Raw genomic sequence first — 20385 nt, 5'->3', positions numbered from 1 at the left:
CCTTTCTGGGACGAGGTCTGAGCGGATCTCCAAGGCCTCGGGCCGCGTGACCTTGGTCCGTCCCCGACTCAGCGGCCTCAGTTTCCCCGGCGCGGGGTCTGGGCGCGGTGAGCCGGGAGGGGTCTCCGGTAGAGGCGGGGCCCCCGCCCCGCCCCTCCCCCCACAGCCCCGGCCCCGCCCCCCGCGGCTCCGCCCCGGCCCCGGCCCCGCCTCCCCCCCCTCCCTCGGGCTCGGGCCGGCGGCGGCGGCGGCGGCTCCGCTCCGCACTGCCCGGCGCCGCCTCGCCATGGACGCGCGCGGGGGCGGCGGGCGGCCCGGGGAGAGCCCGGGCGCGACCCCCGCGCCGGGGCCGCCGCCGCCGCCGCCGCCCGCGCCCCCCCAGCAGCAGCCAACGCCGCCGCCGCCGCCCGCGCCCCCCCCGGGCCCCGGGCCCGTGCCCCCCCAGCAGCCGCCCCGGGCCGAGGCGGCGCCCCCGGAGGCGACGGATGAGGGCGGCCCGCGGGCCCGGCTCCGCAGCCGCGACAGCTCGTGCGGCCGCCCGGGCACCCCGGGCGCGGCGAGCACCGCCAAGGGCAGCCCGAACGGCGAGTGCGGGCGCGGCGAGCCGCAGTGCAGCCCCGCGGGGCCTGAGGGCCCGGCGCGGGGGGCCAAGGTGTCGTTCTCGTGCCGCGGAGCGGCCGCAGGGCCCGCGCCCGGGCCGGGCGCGGGGCCGGGGCCGGCGGACGAGGCGGGCAGCGAGGAGGCGGGCCCCGCGGGGGAGCCGCGCGGCAGCCAGGCCAGCTTCATGCAGCGCCAGTTCGGCGCGCTCCTGCAGCCGGGCGTCAACAAGTTCTCGCTGCGGATGTTCGGCAGCCAGAAGGCCGTGGAGCGCGAGCAGGAGCGCGTCAAGTCGGCGGGGGCCTGGATCATCCATCCGTACAGCGACTTCAGGTACAGCCACCGGGAGGGGTCGGCCGGCGCGCAGGGGGCAACGCGAGCGGAAGCGCGCGGGGGCTGTCCTTGGCGCACCTCGGAGAGGGCGGGGCTGCGCGCCCCGTGGGTGACCTCAGGGCCCCTCGGTGACCTCGGGCGCGTCCGGGACCCGCCCCGTAATGGCCTGGGCGCGCGAGGCTCCGCCCTTGAAGAGGCACTGGGAAGCGCGCGCAGGCTCCCGCCGTGACCCCGGCGCGCCCCCTCCCACGCACCCTGACATCTCCCTCCCTGCGGGATGGGCGCGCGTCACGGGCCGCAGGACCAGGGTCTGAGCGCGGAGGGGCGGAGAGGACGAATAGAGGGGAACGTGGGCGCCGGGAAGGCGGCAGAGCGGAAGGAAGGAGGAAGGAAGGGCGCTCGGGAAGGACGTGTCTGAGAGAGGCTGGCGGAGAAGGGGTTAAGGGAACATGGCCCTTTCCCACCGTCTCCACCTGCGCCCCGCACCTCAGGGAGGCGCGTTCAGGGTTCCCGGGCTTGGGTACTGCGCGAGGACAGGGCGCTGAGCGTGCTGGGGTTCCCAAGCTGCCTTCTCTGAGCCGTAGCAGCCGGAACCACTGGGTGGCGTGCCCATGTGTCAGTGGGTGTGTAGACGTTGATACGGATTAGGGCGGTTGATGCGTGGAAAGGCTCCGAGCAAGGCCCAGCGCAGGGTCACGGCCGAGTATGTTTGTGGTTCTTGTTCCTGGGCGCGCGCCCTGTGGCCTGCAAGTGTGAACCGTGCGTATCACTGCAGGCTCCGTGTGTGTGATCACGAGCATGTGACTGCAGGGGGCGTGGGCCCTTGGGCCATGGGCTGAGTGATCTGGGGGGCAGGCGGGTCCCTAGGGGTGTGTCTGAGTGGTAGGTGTGCTGGGGAGAGATGGGGTGCGTGTGCCTGGGGTGGGCGTACATTGGCGGGCAGTTGGTGCGAGCTGAGCCGTGTGCACAGTGTGTGTGCCTAAGTTATGTACCGGTGAAGGAGGCGGTGAGTTGGGGTGCAGGGGCTCCACACAGGGCCCGCCCAGCCTGGCTCTCAGGGCGGGTGCAGTTTCAGCACCACGGACAGCGCTCCAGAAGGCCCTCCGCGCAGCTGGGTTTCCTCAAGCCCTGTGTTCCCCCAAGCCTGAGCCCCTCCCCGCACTTGCTCCGGGATCTCAGGAGCTCAGAAAGGGGGCTGTGGGATTCTCCCTTGTCCTGGCCCTTCCACAGCTCCAGTGCTCGATAGCTTGGGAAACTGTGGACCCAGGGACACACAAGTCAGAGACAGAGACTGGGATTCCATCTCCTTACCCTTCAGACCTTCCCTGGGAGGTAAAGACAGCCTTGACCAGTGGCTTGAGTTTCGTGGAGAGGCCAGGGATAAGGGGACCCGGGGGGTGTTCCAAATGGGGTGCATCTGGATGGTCCTGACCTGCACAAGGGCTCGCCATTCCCTTTTAGGTTGTCCGGGCGGGAGTGCTTGGGTCAGTGTCTCCACTTACGTTCCTGTGACCTGGCCAGCTCACTGGGAAACGACATCAGGGACGCAGTGGGCAGGGGGAGGTGGCTGCAGAACGTAGCCATTGCCCTGGGTCTTCTCTAGCACGTCTGCCTGCAGCAACTCCCCCTCCCCCCCAGCAATGGGGCAGTTTGCAGTCTGGGGTGAGGGCGTGCCAGGAGGAGCTGGACTTGCTGGTCCTTGTGCCATTTTGAGCAGAGTCACCTGTGAGAACCTGGGCAGGCCACATGGTCTGAGCAGAGCAGATCAACTGTACAATGGGGTTGAGAGAGGGAGTGGTGAGTGTATCCTGTCGTTGGGACGAGGGGCAACACTGTCAAATTGAAGGCTTAAGGTATTCCCAAGCTGGGATGCGGCCGGGCCTCCACAGCCCCCGTGTGCCCCTTCGAGCCCTTCTGCTTCGGTACCCCAAGCTCCCTGAGGTCCTCCTGGGCCGGGTGCTGCGGGAGCACCTTCCTCGTATTGATTCAGCCCTTGTGTCCGTGGTGGGCTGGACGCCGCTGTTCCTCACGACGGAGGGGAACACAGAGAGGAAAAGCCACCTGACCAACACCGCACAGCTAGTCGGGGTGAGCTGGTGGTTACGCCTAGGCGGGCTGGCCCCCGTGTCGGCGCTCTTGACTGCCAGGCGGCCCAGGCTCTGGCCACATCCCGTCGGCGCCGGGAAGAAGTGGGAAGAAAAGGGCGTTCTGGGGATTGTTTGAGGTATTGGGGCACCCGGGGGTGGGCCTGGATCAGCGCTCTGTTTCTATGTGTGAGTGAGTTTTTAGAAACTCTCACAGAGCGGGGGGGAGCGGCCTTTCTGGGCCTACTTCTCCACCCTTGCCCCCTTTTAAGTCTGACCCATCCCCTCTGGTGCCCGTATCCACACACCGTAGGGGATTGAAAAGGGAGAGAGGCACCCCCTCCGGCCCCCAGGTTCCCTGCGCCAGGCTGCGGCGTCTCCACCTCCTTGAGCTCCGGCTTTGGGGCTGGCTGGTGGAGCCCTTGGCGTGCAGACTGGCCCGGCACACACCTGGCACTGACGACGGGACAGTTAATGTCTGGTGAACGGGAACCACCTGGCTGTGCCTCGTTGTGCCCAGGCCACGTGGGGCCACCAGCGGCCAGGGGCGTCTGCAGGGGCCTCGAGAAGGGGCAGCTCTTGACAAGTGGGAACGGGTGGAGAGTCTGCAGACAGCCCCTGTGCTGCCTATGGCTGCGCTTGAGTCCCCTCTGGGCCTCCCTGCCTTGGTTTCCCCAAATGTGAGAGGTGGTGGTGGGAGCAAAAGGGGGTGTCTGACTTTCTCTGCCACGCCGGCCCCTCTGCCCGCTTCCCTGGAGTGACCAGCCTTTGCACAGGCTGCCCCTTGCCCTCACGTGCCCTCCCCCCCCAGTTCTGACCCTTGGTCTCTCCGCTTGCCCCTCGCCTCCCCTGGGCCCTCTTTCCCTCCCCCTCACGTGTGTGCACCCTGCCATTCGTGTCAGAAGGGGCCTTTTCCACTCAGTGTGGCTTGCTTGTCTCTCGGCCCCTGCCATGGGCATGAGGGCCTGTCAGGGCCCCTGTCCCTTCCTGGGGTCTGGAGTGTTTGTGGGCTCGCAGAGGGGCATGCACGGGCCCTGAGCAGGGGCCGGGTGGACGGTGACTCTCACCCCTGGGCCGCTCTGGACCAGCCCAGCCCCTTCTGAGGCTGTCTCTTCACTCGGAAAACTGGGCCTGTGGGGAGCGTGGTGCCGGCACTGAGAAGGCCGCAGAGATGCTCCCCCTGCTTCTACGGGGGAAGCTCGTGGGAGACCAAGTTCAAGGGACACAGGGGATGGCTCCGCCGCAGAAGCCCTGCTGTTCCTTCTGGGCACCCTGCAGTCCGTGCCTGAGTCGGGACGGGTGTCAGAACCAGAGGGCGAGGGGGCGGAGCAGCCACGGGCCTGTGTGGAGGGCCACAGCCACGGCCAGCACCTCACTGAGTGCCCAGGGCCTTGGCAGGGTCTCCGCCCCTCCCCTCCCCTCCAGAACAGTAAGAACAGAACCAAAGTTAAGCTGTTAATTCCTGTTCCCTTCACCTGGACCAGCACTGACCCAGAGGCCAAGAGTCCTCATTGACCCAGACAGAGTTTGGGTGAGTGGTTTTCAACCCGTTCCTAAGTCTGTAAGTGCCTCTGAGGTCTGATTTGAGTCTCTCCTGTTGCTGTTGATTTTCAGTTCAATATTCCCCGACTGCCTACCACTGGGAGGCCTGGTGTGAGGGGAAAGAGATGAGCTGGTCCGTTTCCTGCCCCTCAGTGGTGTTTAGACAAAGCCAAGACCAGTGGACGCTGACCTATGTCTGTGTCACATCCCCTGGGGTTCCCAGGGGGACTGGGATAGTGGAGGGGCTGGCTTGAAGAAACTGGTAGGACCGGAGGCCCCTGTCTCCCACCCCAGATGGACCGGGAGATCCGCCTCAGATCGGTGTGGAGTGCTTTCTGCAAATCCCTGCATTAACTCAGGGGGATAAACCCTGCATTATCTGGGGTGTAGTGGGGACGGGAGGGGGATGAGGCTTTCCCTGGCTCCAGACCCAGCACAGGGGCTCGTGGGGTGGGGTAAGGACAGGGGACAAATCCATTTCCCCAGGGGAGGGTTTGAGGCCCAGGGCCCACCTGGTGGGAGGAAGGAAGCTCCATGGTCCACAGGAAGAAAGGGGAAGGGGTCAGCTGTGGCTGAGGTCCCCCTCCTCTCTCTAGGGGCTTCCTGGAATTTCTGTTCCCTGCTTTAAAAACTTAATGTCTTCAAGCTCCTGGCCTCACATCATGGGGCCTGAACAGGACCAAGGCTCTGCTTGGGGGAGGGGGGCACACCCTGCCTCATTTCTCCCATCAAGAAGCCTGCCCCAAATCCAGCCAGCACAGGCCACCCCATCTGCCTCCTGGACCCTGCCTTCTGCCCCCTTCCTGACCTTCCCACTGCCAGCACAGGCATCCCAAGATACACAGCTGTCTGTCTTTCCCTCTCACTTAAAGCCTCCCCAGCCTCCGCAGAGCCTGACCCCCGCTCTCACCCATCTCCTCTCACACCTGCTCCAGCACCAGGCCACCTGGCCGGCCGTGAGGGGGGACATCCCACTGCAGCCACAGGACCTTTGCACTTGCTGTTTCCTCCACCTGGGGCACAATGTCCCCTAAACTCTGCCAAACAGCTACTTCTCCATCATCGGCCCTAGTACCACACCCTCTGAGAAGCCTCCCGCACCCACTCTGGCTGCAGAGTGACCCTCCAAAGCATCCTGTTCATTTATCTGTTTGTGTGGAAAGCCTGTCTCCCGCATTCTGGGCTGGGGCACCAGGGCAGAGCTGGACTGTGTGGTCGCCAAGGGTCCTCGCACCTGGCATACCCTCTGCCCCCACAGCCTGCCCTGTCTCGGACTCACGGGGAATCTGGGCAGATTCCTTTCCTAATCCCTGACGCTCTGTAACTCCTCACCGGAAGGCTCAGCCCTCTAATCCTCCAACCCCTGCTCGCCCTTAATCACCGACCTCCAGCCCTAATCCCCTCAGATTTGCCGGATCTGTAATTCCTGGAGCTCGGATCCACCAGGGTGGGGAAGGGTGGGGAGGGGCTGTCTTTGCTTGCCAGCCCTCATCTGGGCTTGGTTCTGGTGGAGGCCACTTGTCAGCTGCAGGCAGGGGCCGTCATCTCTGGCCTGGAGAAGTCTGGACACCTGGCTTCTCTTGCTCAGCTCTCACCGTGCCTCGGTTTCTCCATCTGAGCTGAGAGAAAGGAAGGGCAACTGCTCCAGCAGGAACTGGGCCCGGGCGGTGGCAGTGCCGGGACCCCTGCTGAAGGCCCGTGCCCATGTGGGTGTGTGGGGGTGTGCCTGGGACGGGGCCCTGGGACCCTCTCCCAGCTGCAGGGCCCTGCACTCCCTGGGAGACCCTCCATCGTCCCAGCGGCCTCTGTCTGGGGCCAAGTCTGTCTTTCTCAGTGAACGAGGCCGCTGCCCTCCCGGGGCTGCACTGGAGACACAACGGTGGGGATCTGGGTGTTCCCACAGAAGCGGGGACCCCACTGGGGCCTCACTGTTATTTGTCAGGAAAGATTTTAAAATATGGGATTGAATTATAGTCACTGAAGGCCCCAGGGAGCTGAAAGCTGACTGTGCACCACGCACCTGCTGGTCCCTGTGGTCCCTGCACCCAGTCATACTGGGATGGCAATGAGGAGGGGCTGCCAGGACGGGGCAGAGGAGGCACTGAGGATGAGTCCCAGGCCAGGAGTGTGGTCCTGCGTCGGGGGAGGGGCGTTCCTCTGTCCCCTGCCTGGATCCTTTGTCCCAGTCCTCAGGTGCCCCTCCGTAGGTGTGTGCGGGGGTGGGGGGTCCCTCTTCCTCCTCCTGCCCCCTTCCAGGGGGACTGGAGGGCTGGAGGGGACAAGGGTCAGGACTCTGGGTGGGTCACCCTAGTGATGGCCCAGGGGTTGGGCCTTTCTGCCTCAGAGCCCCTCTCCAGCCCCCTGATTCTTCTCTGTCTCCTCGTAAACCCAGAGGACACCACCCAGCCTGGGAAGACAGGCTGCTCCAAGGGGCAGGGCCAGCGGTCACTCCCCAGGGACCAGGGCCTGTAGCCGGGGCTCCAGGCCTGCAGGAAGGCTAACCCTTACCCTAAACAGGAGGACAGAGGACAGGTCCTGGGAGTGGCAGGCTTGGGTCTCAGCTCTTTGCCTCCACTCCCTGGCTGGGTCACCTCTCTGGTCTGTGGGTGCAGACGTGTGATGCCCACCCCTACCCCCACCCCAAGAATAAAGGGGGGGCGCCTGGGGGGCTCCGTCGGTGAAGTGTCTGCCTTCGGCTCAGGTCATGATCCCGGGGTCCTGGGATCGTGTCTCGCATGGGGCTCCTTCCTGAGCGGGGAGCCTGCTTCTCCCTCTGCTGCTTCCCCTGCTTGTGCTGTTTCTCTCTCTGTCAAATAAATAAATTAAATCTTTAAAAAATGAAAAATAAAAATAAAACACAGAACCTCTTTTAAAAATAAAAGAATAAAGGGAGAGAATGTCTGTGAAGGAGGCCCTCACACTCCAGCCATATACATTGTTTCTAGGCCCCCTGGTGGTTTCTAGTCCCCCACACCCCATGGTTTCTAGGCCCCCTGGTGGTTTCTAGTCCCCCACACCCATGGTTTCTAGGCCCTCTGGCCTTCTCAGTTACTTTTTCCTGCTTGCTTTGTCCCAGGGCATGTGCCCAGAAGTTGGGGAGGAGGGTGGGGCAGGTCTCAGTTCACAGAGGGTGTGGGGTGGGTTAGGGTCTCTACCGCCATGGAGATGCTGGGGGTTGAGAATGGGGAGCAGGCAGTTGGAGCTCCTTAACCCCAGATCCCACTCCGTGTCTCGATTCAAGCAAGGGAAGGCCTTGCGCTTTGAGCACTTATTGCATTCTGCCCTTCATACCCGCCCCCGGATGATGTCAGTCCATTTAGCTCCCTGGAGGTGTTCATTGGAACCCCGGGCTCTCCCGTGAGGTCACTGCCCTCCCATCACTGTCGGGGTCCTCACATCCACTCAGAGAAGGCTCCACCCACCAGGTGTGGGTGGGTCGGGCCCCAGGAGGACCCTCAAAGGCTGCCACTCCTGACTCCTCCCTGATGGAGAGCAGAGTGTGGGCCCCCGGGGTGGTGGGACTTGCCCAGGGTGGCACCTGCCAGCAGGCAGGAGAACCTGGTGTCAACCCAGGTCTGGTTGTTGCCACCAAGGTGTCAGACACTGGATGCCTTCCAGCTTTGGCTCTCGAAGACTGAGCTACTGTGAACATCTTGGTACAAATTGGTTTTTAATTTTTTTCTCTTCCTCTTGGACAGTTTCCTTGGGATCACTTCCCTGAAGTGGAATGCCTGGGTCACCCTGCAGGCGTGGTGTCAATAGCCCTCCCTTGCAGTGCTGTCCACAAAGGAGCCTGCTTCCAGGGACTCCCAGGACAGGGTGCTCACTGTGGCCAAGCCAGGGCTGGATCTTAAGGCTTCTTACCTATTCGTGCTAATTTGGGCAACTCCCCCAGGCCCCCGGAAACCTCGGGCTGCTCTTCTATCCATCTGGGAGGAGCGGCCAGGGAGTGGAAGCTTGTGAGGGTCCTGGCCGTGTGTGATCGAGTCCTCTCTAAATGCATGTGGGGCCTCCAGCCATGACAGGGAGGGCACGGGGCCCACAGGAGAGCCCTGCACACACCTGCCTGTGGTGGGGCGGGGGCGGGGGCTTGAAGACCTGGTGAGAGCTAGCAGGGCTGACATGCTCTGGGGGTTGGGGTCGCTCCCTGCCGTGTTAAGTAAGGGCAAAATAAAATGAATGACTCTGTTCAAAATTTGAGACCCTCCTTTACCTGAATCTAGACAGGGTGAGTGGGCTTGGACCCCAGAGCTGGGGCATTTGCTCGTCACTGAGACCCCCCCACCCCGTGGTCTCAGAGTTTTCCTTGTGTGCCTTTTTATAGTGTCGATATGTTAATCATTTAATCATTTAAAAATGTACAACTGAACGGCATTACGTACAATCACAATGTCGTGCAACCATCACCCGCATCCGTGTCTGGAACACTCTCATCCTCCCAACCAAAAATTCTCCATCCCCCTGCCTTCTTCCCCCTCCCTGCCCCCCAGCCCCCGGCCCCACGAGCCCCCTCCCCCTCCGTGGAGGAGCCTGTTCTGGACGTGTCACACACGCCGCGGGGCCCTCTGTCTGGTTCCCTCCCTGAGCGTCGGGGGCTCGGGGTCCGTCCCCGGGCAGCGCGTGTGGGCGCCGCGCTCCTGCTCGCGGCCGAGGGACGCTCCTGTGCGTGGGGGACCGTGTGTGTATCCACGGACCCACAGAAGCTCCCGCCTTCGGCTGTTGTGAGCTGTGCACCTGTGAACGTGCTGTGCGTTCCGAGTTCTTGGAGTTCATACCTGGGGGTGGAATTGCTGGGTCAGACACTAATTCTGTTTACATTTTTAAAAGATTTTATGTATTTATTTGAGAGCAAGAGAGCGTGAGCCGCAGGAGGGACAGAGGGAGAAGCAGACTCGATCCCAGGACCTCGGGGTCATGACCCGAGCTGAAGGCAGACGCTTCACCGGCTGAGTCCCCCAGACGCCCCTCTGTTTACATTTTTGAGGAACCAACAGACAGTTTCTCCTCGGAGTAGTTTTGATTTGCGTTTTCTGCATGGCTGCCGTGCTGGGCATCTGTCCGACCCCCGCAGGTCCTCATGCTCTATTCAGAGCACCGGCCGACAGATGCCCCTTGCAGAGACAGGCCTTTCTCTGAGAGCACTTCCCAGGTGGACTTATGAATTGACCCCAGGGACTCGCATCTGCCTTGGGGGTATTTGGGGGTGGGATCAACCAGTCTTCACGTTTTCAGGTGAAAATGTCCGTGAAATGCCGTCAGCTCCTTCTGCCGTCCCAGGCAGCCCTGCCGCCTGGGGCAGGGGGCTGGGGGGAGTGGTGGGCTTGGCCTCTTCCTTGCTGCCTCCGGCCCCCAAGGGTCCCCCCTTCTCTGCCCTCACGCAGGAGCCCAGCTGCTCCAGGCAGTGTTGGAGTACTGCTGATCCTGCCTGCCCCACCACCCCAGCCCCTGCCCCGCCACCCCCACTCCTGGCCACCCCGGCTCCCCCCTCCTCCTCACTTGTCTCCCTCTCCTTTCTCATCCAGAGTATTTTTTGGGACGTTAACCCTGTGTCTCACACATTGGGCCTTTTTGGTCATGGGAAACATGTAACCAATTGGGGGTCATCTCTTGGGCTCTGCCAGGTCTCTTGCTTCTTCCAGGAGGCAAGGTGGTTGCTGGGCCAGCAGGAGGGACCTGGGCTGGGGGAGCCCAGCCGGCAGTGGGGTGTTGTTTGGGGGTGGGAGGGCTTCCTGGAGGCAGGGTACACACTAGCTGTGACTCAAGGGCAAAGTGTTGGCTTTGCTGGAGGAGGCGGGGTCCTCCGGGCCGGTCCTTGCAGGCGCAGATTTGAGGTGGGGATGTCACGCCTGGCAGAGGGCTGGGCGTGCGCGAAGGCCTGGAGGCGTGACAGCCCGCGCCTCGTCCCCAGGTTCTATTGGGACTTCACCATGTTGCTGTTCATGGTGGGAAACCTCATCATCATACCTGTGGGCATCACCTTCTTCAAGGACGAGACCACGGCCCCGTGGATCGTGTTCAACGTGGTCTCGGACACGTTCTTCCTCATGGACCTGGTGCTGAACTTCCGCACGGGCATCGTGATTGAGGACAACACGGAGATCATCCTGGACCCCGAGAAGATCAAGAAGAAGTACCTGCGCACGTGGTTCGTGGTGGACTTCGTGTCCTCCATCCCCGTGGACTACATCTTCCTCATCGTGGAGAAGGGCATCGACTCTGAGGTCTACAAGACGGCGCGGGCGCTGCGTATCGTGCGCTTCACCAAGATCCTCAGCCTGCTGCGGCTGCTGCGCCTGTCGCGGCTCATCCGCTACATCCACCAGTGGGAGGAGGTGCGCGCGGCGCGGCGCGGCGCGGGGCGGGGCGGAGGGCGACAGGTGCGGGCGGGTGCGCGCGGGGCGGGGCGGAGGGCGCCAGGGGCGGGCGGGTGCGCGCGGGGCGGGGCGGGGCGGGGCGGGGCGGGGCGGGGCGGGGCGGAGGGCGCCAGGTGCCGGCGGGTGCGAGCGGCGCGGAGGGCGAGGGCCCAGGGGCAGAGCCACGCGGGGCGGGGGAGACAGGCGCGGAGTCATGCGGGGCGCGTCCCTTCACGCATTCACGCCCCCTCGCTTCATTGTGCCCTGTAAGAGGAGGAACCGCGGCCCCCTCGGCTCAGAGGAGCGACATCACGCCCCTCTTCCCGAAGTCGAAGTCAGGACCGGACTCCTGCCGCCTGTGTCCTCCAGGGGCGGGGGGGGGGGGCAGCCACATTGCCCCCTACCCCGTTTCCAGGGCTGCCACAAGGCTCCGAGGGCGGAGGCGGGTGGGGACAGGGCCTGGAGAAGAGGCGGCGGGCCTGGCAGGGAGGAGCGGGCGGCCGACCGGGGCCACAAGCGCTCGTCTATGGTATTTTGCTAACCTCAAGGGCAGCGGGGGCGGCTGGGGCGCCCGCGGCCTCTGTCGCGGCGCGCGGGTCCCGCCCGGGCGCTCGCTCGTCCTGCCCCTGCACCTCCTGCCCCCGCAGCGGAGAAGCGGCGGCCGGGGACCCTCACGCCCTGGCCCGCCCCGCAGATCTTCCACATGACCTACGACCTGGCGAGCGCGGTCATGCGCATCTGCAACCTCATTAGCATGATGCTGCTGCTGTGCCACTGGGACGGCTGCCTGCAGTTCCTGGTGCCCATGCTGCAGGACTTCCCGCGCAACTGCTGGGTCTCCATCAACGGCATGGTGGTGAGTCGGGGCCCGCGCGGCGGGGAGCGAGGCCGGGCTGCGCGGTCCCCGCGGTCCCCACTCAGCGCCCGTCGGTGGTGCTCTGGGACTTGCAGCCTTTCCCACCCCCCTTTTGCTGCACGGGTGTGACAACCTCAGCTCCCGCCACCCTGGCGTGAGGTCGTCTGCTTGCAGTGCTCTTCCTCTTCCGAGTGATGCCGTGGTTTATTTCCATACGTGTATTTAAAAGGCATTTACTTTACTCGGTCCAAACCCTGAGATGGGAAAGCAGGGCCGTAAGAATCAAAACCACGGAGGGAGGACCTGTTGCTGAGGAGTCGCTGCCTGTGGACAGGGCGAGTCTGGGGCGCCGGACTCAGGTCTAGACGATCACAGGTGTGGGGGACCGGGCCGGGCCCAGGGACTCCCTGGGGGCCGTGAGCCCCCTCCCACCGCCTGCCCCCGTGGCCTTGCAGAACCACTCGTGGAGCGAGCTGTACTCCTTCGCACTCTTCAAGGCCATGAGCCACATGCTGTGCATCGGCTACGGGCGGCAGGCCCCCGAGAGCATGACGGACATCTGGCTCACCATGCTCAGCATGATTGTGGGCGCCACCTGCTACGCCATGTTCATCGGCCACGCCACGGCGCTCATCCAGTCCCTGGACTCCTCCCGGCGCCAGTACCAGGAGAAGGTCTGAGGGGAAGGCACGCTCTGGAGGTCTGGGGGCCCACTCCGCCGTCCCCCGGCTTCCTGTGCTGTGCTTAGGGCAGGGCTGGCGGGGACCGTGGGGGCTGAGGACCCTACAGAGGTCTGTGGCTGTGATTAGCAGGAGCTGGAAGGTCCCCAGGATGGGCAGGGAGGGAGGGAGGGAAGTCTGGATCCTGCAGGGGGACACGGTGGGGCAGGTCGAGGGGGACACAAGCTGAGGAGAGGGTGGGAGCCAGGGGGTCCAAACAGAGCAAAGCCAGTCCATGGGACATCAGAGATCAACACGGGGGCTGGGGAAGCTGGAGGGGGGCTGTCAAGGGGGCGGGGCTCCCCCCGGGGTCTCTGGGCCATATTTGGAGGGGCTAGGTCAGGGAAGGCACAGGGAAGAGTCTAAAAGTTCTGGGGTCGCTTGAGGACATGCTCAGTGACTGGGCCCACAGAGGAGCCCTCTTGGGGAGGAAGGCGGTCTGGCCCCTCAGACCTGGCCTCTGGGTGGGGGCAGCCTGCACAGGGCCAGTCCTAAGGCTGGGGGGCTGGGAAGGGCGGAGGGGGCCATGGCCCCAGGTGCCGGCCCTCCTGGATGCCACCCCATCTGGCCTGCATTACTACCTAGTGGCCGGTCCTGGCTGGGCAGCTGCAAATGCCGCCCCCCCCCTGCCGCCGCTGCACCCAGCAGTGCCAGCTGGGTCAGCCGGGTCAGCTGGGCCTGGTGCCAGGCACCCCGGCTGTCCGGAAGCCACGGGCCTCACACCCAGACATGAGCTGGTGCTGCCACCCGCCCGGCATCACGGGTTCCGCTGAGCTCAGGGCAGCTGTGTCCAGGCGGAGCCAGGGCGGAAACAAGGCTGGGGCACCCCTGGGACCACCGTCCTGGGGACAGCAGGGCCTGGCACCCCCGCCTGGTGCCCACACCCCCGCCCTGCTCAGGAGGGGCTGAGCTGGTAGTTTCTGGAAAGATCTTTGGGAGGGGAGCCAGGGCCACCAACAGAGTTGGGAGCCTCTGGGATGGGGCCAAGGATCTTGGGGGACTGGGGAGTCTAGTCCAGCCTAAAGTCAAGCCGTCCACCCCTTTCTCAGGGGTAGGGCTGCCGGGTGAAATTTAGGACCCGGGGAATAATAACTCTTGTCAGGACAAGCCCGTCCCAGACCCTGCACAGGGCACCCATCACTGCTTTCGCTGTTTGTTTGACATTCAGATTTAACGGGGCCCCTGTGTTTGTGGCCGTTGTCACAGTGGGCAGCGCTGCCTGGGCCGAAGCGGGGTGCCTGGCGGCGGGGGTCCCCCGCTGATCGTGCCCGCCCCGTTGTGCAGTACAAGCAGGTGGAGCAGTACATGTCCTTCCACAAGCTGCCCGCCGACTTCCGGCAGAAGATCCACGAGTACTACGAGCACCGCTACCAGGGCAAGATGTTCGACGAGGACAGCATCCTGGGCGAGCTCAGCGGGCCGCTGCGGGAGGTGAGGCCGCCCTCCCGGGGCTCCCGTGCCGGGGGTGAGGGGTCGCCCCGACACGGCCACACGCTCTCGCCCCCCGCGATGCCCCACGGGTCCCCCCGACAGCCTCTGCTGACTGCATCTACCCCGTCTGGGGCCCCTTGCTGGACAGAGGGGGACACAGAGGACAGGCAGACTGGAGCGGGCCGGCCTGGGGTGCTGGTCGGCCTCGACTGAGCGCTGGGACCCTGCCGAGCACCAGCCTGAGGCGTGAGCGCTGCCCCTCACGGCCTGTGTGGCCTCAGGCGATCAGTTCCCACCAGCAGGGTGGCTTAAAACAGCAGAGACTGATTCTGTCACGTTCTGGAGCCTATAAATCCCCGACCCAGGTGTCCTGGGGCCACCCTCCCCCAGAGGCTCTAGGACAGGGTCCTTCCTGCCTCTCCCAGCTCCTGGTGTACCTTGGCATGTGCCCCCCCCCCATTGCTGCCTCTGCCATTACGTGGCCTCTTCCCCTCTGTGTCTTTGTTCCTCTCGTAAGGACACCTGTCACTGGATACAGGGCCACCCTACTCCAGTACAACCTCGTGTTAACTAATTACACCTGCAAGACCCTATTTCCAAGTAAGGTCCTGTTCACAGGTACCAGGGCTCAGGACTCGAACACATGTTTTGGGGGGACACGACTGAGCCCACAGCCCTCACCAGACAGTCGTTGGGTGGCTACTGTGAGTCCTGCGCTGTGCCGTCAGGGAGGTGGGGCCGAGGGACCATCACAGCGCCCGCAATGATGCAGGAGCAGCTCTGGGAAGGATGCGGGAGGTGGGGAGGTGACGTCTGAGTGAGGCCAGGCGAGCCTGCGGGCGTCCCAGGGGGCGGGCACAGCCAGGGCAAAGGCCCTGAGGAGGGAAAGATGACGCGCGTCCTGAGGGTGAGGATGAGGAGGGCCAGTGGGATGGGGCCTGGGCGCTGGCAGCAGGGTCGTGGGGGACTGGGATTTCTTCTGAGGGTGGGTACCGTTGCCTCCCAGGAGGCAGGCACTGTGCTTAACCTCCCTGAATATGTTTAATTGTACCGGATGCTTCATGCATTCATTCGTTCATAGAGACACCCCAAAGACCATCAAATCCATACAATCCGGTAGTTCGTGGGGTTTTTAAAACTATTTATTAATTTTAAGTCATCTCTACACCCAGTGTGGGGCTCGAACTCACGACCCTGAGATCAAGAGTCCCACACTCCACAGGCTGAGCCGGCCGGGCGCCCCGCGGTCCAGTAGCTTATAGCATAGCCATTACCACCGTCTAAATGCACAGAACCCTCGGCCCTCGGAAGGACACTGGTGGCTGCTAGCCACGTCCACTCCCCCAGCCCCTCACAAGCCACATTTGGTAATTATTTAAGCGTTTACGCAATTCCGAGGTCAAATTTACGGAGGCTGAACGGCAGTTTCCGTGTGTTGGAGGGCTCGTCCCACCTTCTGCTCTTCTTTTTCACTAGCAGGCTTTCCTGCTACTTTTGCTCATTTGTTCTAACTGACCTCGCCTGGTTTCAGCAATTCCAAAGCCGGCGTGATGGTATTTCCGTTGGGGTCCTGGGACACGTGTAGATGAATGGGGAGAAAGGACGTCTCTCGTCTTTATGGTGGTGAGGAGTTCTGCCTAACCATGGAGCGTGTCCCGGCGTCCCACTGTGCCTTTCGGGGTGTCTCCATGCTCTCCTCAGACGGGTCCTGCCGTGCTGCCTTACTCAGCTCTCCGCTGGTGTAAACAGGGTCTTCTCATCTACTGGGGCCTCTTCCGAGTGGCTTGTTTGTATACGAAAGGGCTGTTGATTTTCAACGTTCAGCTCCCCCTTTGATCGAAATGTATCTTACTGAAGAGTGCACACTCGATGGGTGAGCGTGAGGCCCTCACATAACCAACGCTCAGGTTGGATGTGAAACGTTTCCGCCTTCACCCTGATCTCTGCCACAACTGAGTCCTTTACCGTTCTTGGGCTTCTGTGCTGATTTTCTGTTTTATCGCTTGCTATTTTGACAGACCTCTCTGACTGTTGTAGTTTCCCATGGATTCTTTTGGGTTTCCCAGGTCATCATATTAAAAAAGATAGTAAAGAGATTTAGCATCACTTTTCCCTTCCCAGTTCTTATGTCTGATGGCTTTTTCCTGCCTAATTGCAGTGGCCAGCATTGCTAACAGAGTTAACTGGCAAGAAATCAGCGCACCTCTTTTCTTGCTCCTGTCTTTGGCGGTAAAAGCTCCGGGGGTCTGCCCAGTGAGCTGCCGGCTTTCGGGCTACAGTGTTAAACTTCTTTGGTAGATGAGGAAACTGAGGGTCTGAGGGAGGAGACAGCCCCAAAGGAAGGGCGAGATGGAAACAAGGACTTGTGCCCTGTGTCACCCCTGCTTTCCGCCCCTACAGGAAATTGTCAACTTTAACTGCCGGAAGCTGGTGGCCTCGATGCCACTGTTTGCCAATGCTGACCCCAACTTTGTCACAGCCATGCTGACCAAACTCAAATTCGAGGTCTTCCAGCCAGGTGACTACATCATTCGCGAGGGCACCATCGGCAAGAAGATGTATTTCATCCAGCACGGTGTGGTCAGCGTGCTCACCAAGGGCAACAAGGAGATGAAGCTGTCCGATGGCTCCTATTTCGGGGGTGAGTGTCTGTGGGGGCCAGGGGCTGGGGACAGAGCCGGACCCTTCCCGGGGGTGGAGGGCAAGGCAGGGAGCCTGCAGGAATGCCGGCATGGGTGTCGGGAAGGGCCACACTAGCAGAGGTGAGGAGGCTAGACTGTGATCATAGCAAGTGGGAGGGCCCCGGGGTCGGATGGGGGCAAGGAGGTGCGGCCCCGCGGCTGAGGGCCTGATAGGGTTGCCGCCCTTGGCCACACGCAGAGATCTGCCTGCTGACGCGGGGCCGGCGCACGGCGAGCGTGCGTGCCGACACCTACTGCCGCCTCTACTCCCTGAGTGTGGACAACTTCAATGAGGTGCTGGAGGAGTACCCCATGATGCGGCGGGCCTTCGAGACTGTCGCCATCGACCGCCTGGACCGCATTGGTGAGTAGGCTGGTCTCCGGGGGGCATCAGCCCGAGGTGAGGCGGCGTGGCCCGGCTGACCCTCCAGGGCCCTTCCAGTCCCAGACTGGATTCTCTCACCTGCTTTGTCCCGTGGCCAAACGTGGCCCTGGTTTCCCAGGGAAGAGGAATTGTGGAGTGTTCGCAGTTGCAGAACTTCTGCTCACCCGGCAAATGTTTGTTGAGCCCCTACAGTGTGCCAGGAGGTGTGGATGGTGGACCAAGAGGCCACCCTCGGGCTTACGTCACAGAGGACGGGGTGTGGGGGTGGCGGGGCTTCCTCGTGATGTTGAGTGGAGGCCAAGATGAGTAGCTGTTGCCAGGTAGAAAGGGACGAGGCATGTTCCAGGAGTGGACACAGCACGTGCAAGGCCCAGGGTCTGAGAGCTGGAGAAGCTGGGAGGAGGTGGGGGAGGCATGGAGGGACCGGGCGCACGGGTCCTACTAGGCTGTGGATGCGGGAGTTTGGACTGTAAATCGGGAGCAGTAGGGAGCCATGGATGGTTCTAGGCAGGGAAGGACCTGATAGGATTTGCACGGTACAAGGGCGGGTAGTATACAGGAGGGAGACAGGGGCCTGGCCTTGAGCAGGGTGGCCTCGGGTGTCGGGAGAGGCCGAGGGTAATCTCAGCAATGGTTGGGAGGTGGAGCCCTCGGGACTTGCTGATGACTAGATGTATGAGTCAGGCAGATGGTGGCCCTTGGTGCGGTTGTGGGAATAGAGACACCTGGAAAAGAAGAACTGGGGGAGTGCAGAGGTGGTAGAGGAAAGACTTCCCAGTATCCAGGAAGCATTCCATTCATGTTTATGTGCAACGGGCACTCAGCAGTTCGCTCTATACAGTAGGTGCTCAATGTATTTGCGAGTGGCAGGTGCTTAGATACATCGGCCGCGTACAGGAGGCTCTCGGCACGCGCTTGCTGTGCGTGTCGCGGGCACTCGGCCCTCTGGCTGCGCACTGGCGCATGCTCTCGGTGTGTGCTCGGTGCCCACTGAGGTACTTGGTACACGCACGACTGCACACGGGGTACACTGCGCGCTCGCCATGGGCACTTCCTGTGCTTGCTGTATACTGTGGCAGCACAGTACATGTCTCCTACATACAAGAAGTGTTCCATGCATACTGGCCGTATACAGTAGGTGTCTCATGCCTGCTTCACATATGCAGTAGGTGCTCTATGCTTACTACACACAAGTACTGGATTAATGCTTGCTGTATACAGCAGGTACTCGATGCCTGCTTGCTGTATATATATGGCAGCAGGTCATGCATGCTTACTACATACAGTAGGTGCTCAGTTTTGCTTGGTAGCAGACGGTTGGTATCTGTTAGCTGTAGGCAGAAGGGGCTCCATGCACGCTCGCTGTATACAGGGAGTGCTTACGTGGAGCAGCAGTTTCTTGAGCTATGTGTGCTAGCATACAGAAGTGCCCAACACCTGCTCACTCTCCACGGGCACAGTCTCCACGTGCTTGCTGTATACAGCAGGTGCTCCGCGCATGTTTATTATCTACGACGGGTGTGTGTCTGGTGCCAGCAGGTACTTGGTACTACGGCCTGCGGCATGCCAGAGGTACTCTGTGCACACCGGCCTACGGAGAAGGTGCTGATGCCCTCTTGCTGTATCCAGCAGGCACTCAGTACACGCAGTGGTATGTGCACTGGATGTATAGAGTGGATGCCCAGCACCTGCTGGATGTGTGCAGGAGGCGCTCCACCTATGCTTGCAGTATATAAAAATGTTCCTGCTGTATACAGCCGGCGCTTGATAACATGCGCTGTACACGGCACACTCCTCGCTGCCGGCTGCATGTAGGGGGAGCTCCCACGCACGCGCGCTGTGCACTCCGGGCGCCGCTGCCCTCGCCGCACGCAGCCAACCGCACGTGGCCTCCCAGGTACGCCCCCGGCGCGCAGCCCGCGCTGACGCCCCTGCCCCGCCCCCCAGGCAAGAAGAACTCGATCCTGCTGCACAAAGTGCAGCACGACCTCAACTCGGGCGTGTTCAACAACCAGGAGAACGCCATCATCCAGGAGATCGTCAAGTACGACCGCGAGATGGTGCAGCAGGCGGAGCTGGGCCAGCGCGTGGGCCTCTTCCCGCCGCCGCCGCCGCCGCAGGTCACCTCGGCCATCGCCACGCTGCAGCAAGCCGTGGCCATGAGCTTCTGCCCGCAGGTGGCGCGCCCGCTCGTGGGGCCGCTGGCGCTCGGCTCGCCGCGCCTCGTGCGCCGCCCGCCCCCGGGGCCCGCGCCCGCGCCCTCCACCGCCGCCTCTCCGGGGCCCGCGCCCTCCGCCGCCAGCCCCCCGGGCGCGCCCGCCAGCCCCCGGGCGCCGCGGACCTCGCCCTACGGCGGCACGCCCGGCTCCCCCGCCGCACCTCGCGCCGGACCCGCGCTGCCCGCGCGCCGTCTGAGCCGCGCCTCGCGCCCGCTTTCGGCGTCACAGCCCTCGCTGCCCCACGGCGCGCCCGGCCCGGGCCCCGCGGCCTCGCCGCGCCCGGCCAGCAGCTCCACGCCACGCTTGGGGCCCGCGCCCGCCGCCCGGGCCGCAGCGCCCAGCCCGGACCGCAGGGACTCGGCCTCGCCCGGCGCCGCCGGCGGCCTCGACCCGCTGGACTCCGCGCGCTCGCGCCTCTCGTCCAACTTGTGACCTTCGCCACGCCGCCCCGCGGGCCCGGGCGGGCCAGGGGCGGGGCCGTCATCCACACCAAAGCCATGCCATTGCGCGCTGCCCCGGCCGTTGGCCGCCCGCCCCAGAAGCCATAGAGGAGTCCTAGGTAGTTGTAGTCGGACGGGCGGGCCGGGGCGGCGGGGCAGCCCCCTCCAAGCCCCGCCGTGCCCCCCATCGCCCTGCGCCCACCCACATCGCCCCCGCCCCCCCACCCCCGGCGGCGGCCTCGCCTGCGCGCGTGCGAGCGAGGGGGCTCCCTTCACCTCGGTGCCTCAGTTCCCCCAACTGTGAAACGGGGACGGGGATGGCCCCGTGGCCGAAAGGAGATGGCTGTGGAGTCCTGCCCGCCCCCACCCTCGTAGGTGGCCCGTCCGATGAGGATTCTGTTTTTTAAGTGCAATACTTGGCCCGCCGGCTTCCTGCTGCCCCCATCGCGCTCACGCAATAACCGGTCTGGCCCCCGTCCACGCGCGTCCCGTGGTGACCTCCCCGGAGTGGGCACACCCAGCCCCCTCCAGCGCCCGGCGCCCAGGGGCTGGCAGTCCCGGCTGCGCCAGGGCGCGGGGGTAAGGCCGGGCCGCCGTCGTGATGAATGTACTGAAGAGCCGAGGCAGCAGCGCCCCCACCGCGCTCCACGCCCCTAACCCCCACACCCCCATTCCGCGCAATAAACGACAGCATTGGCGTCCAGCCTGCCAGCCTCTGATTGCTCGGCGCCAGGTCCCAGGAGGT

General features: G+C 63.5%; 1 protein-coding gene across 1 annotated transcript; it reads left to right on the top strand.

Moving 5' to 3' along the window:
• Nucleotides 1-286: 286 nt before the first annotated feature.
• Nucleotides 287-20343, top strand: HCN2 (hyperpolarization activated cyclic nucleotide gated potassium and sodium channel 2). Its single transcript, XM_045800277.2, has 8 exons — nt 287-930; nt 10465-10888; nt 11604-11765; nt 12221-12439; nt 13769-13915; nt 16316-16556; nt 16796-16960; nt 18929-20343. Exons 1-8 carry the CDS (start codon nt 287-289, stop codon nt 19630-19632), a joined length of 2706 nt encoding a protein of 901 aa, XP_045656233.1. The 3' UTR covers nt 19633-20343.
• Nucleotides 20344-20385: the final 42 nt, after the last annotated feature.

The sequence above is a fragment of the Ursus americanus genome, chromosome 14 (assembly GCF_024610735.1).
Source record: "Ursus americanus isolate L20-20 chromosome 14, mUrsAme1.1.p, whole genome shotgun sequence".
NCBI lineage: Eukaryota > Metazoa > Chordata > Mammalia > Carnivora > Ursidae > Ursus > Ursus americanus.
The sequence above is the reverse complement of the archived record's forward strand: the minus strand, read 5'-3'. Positions and strand labels throughout refer to the sequence as shown.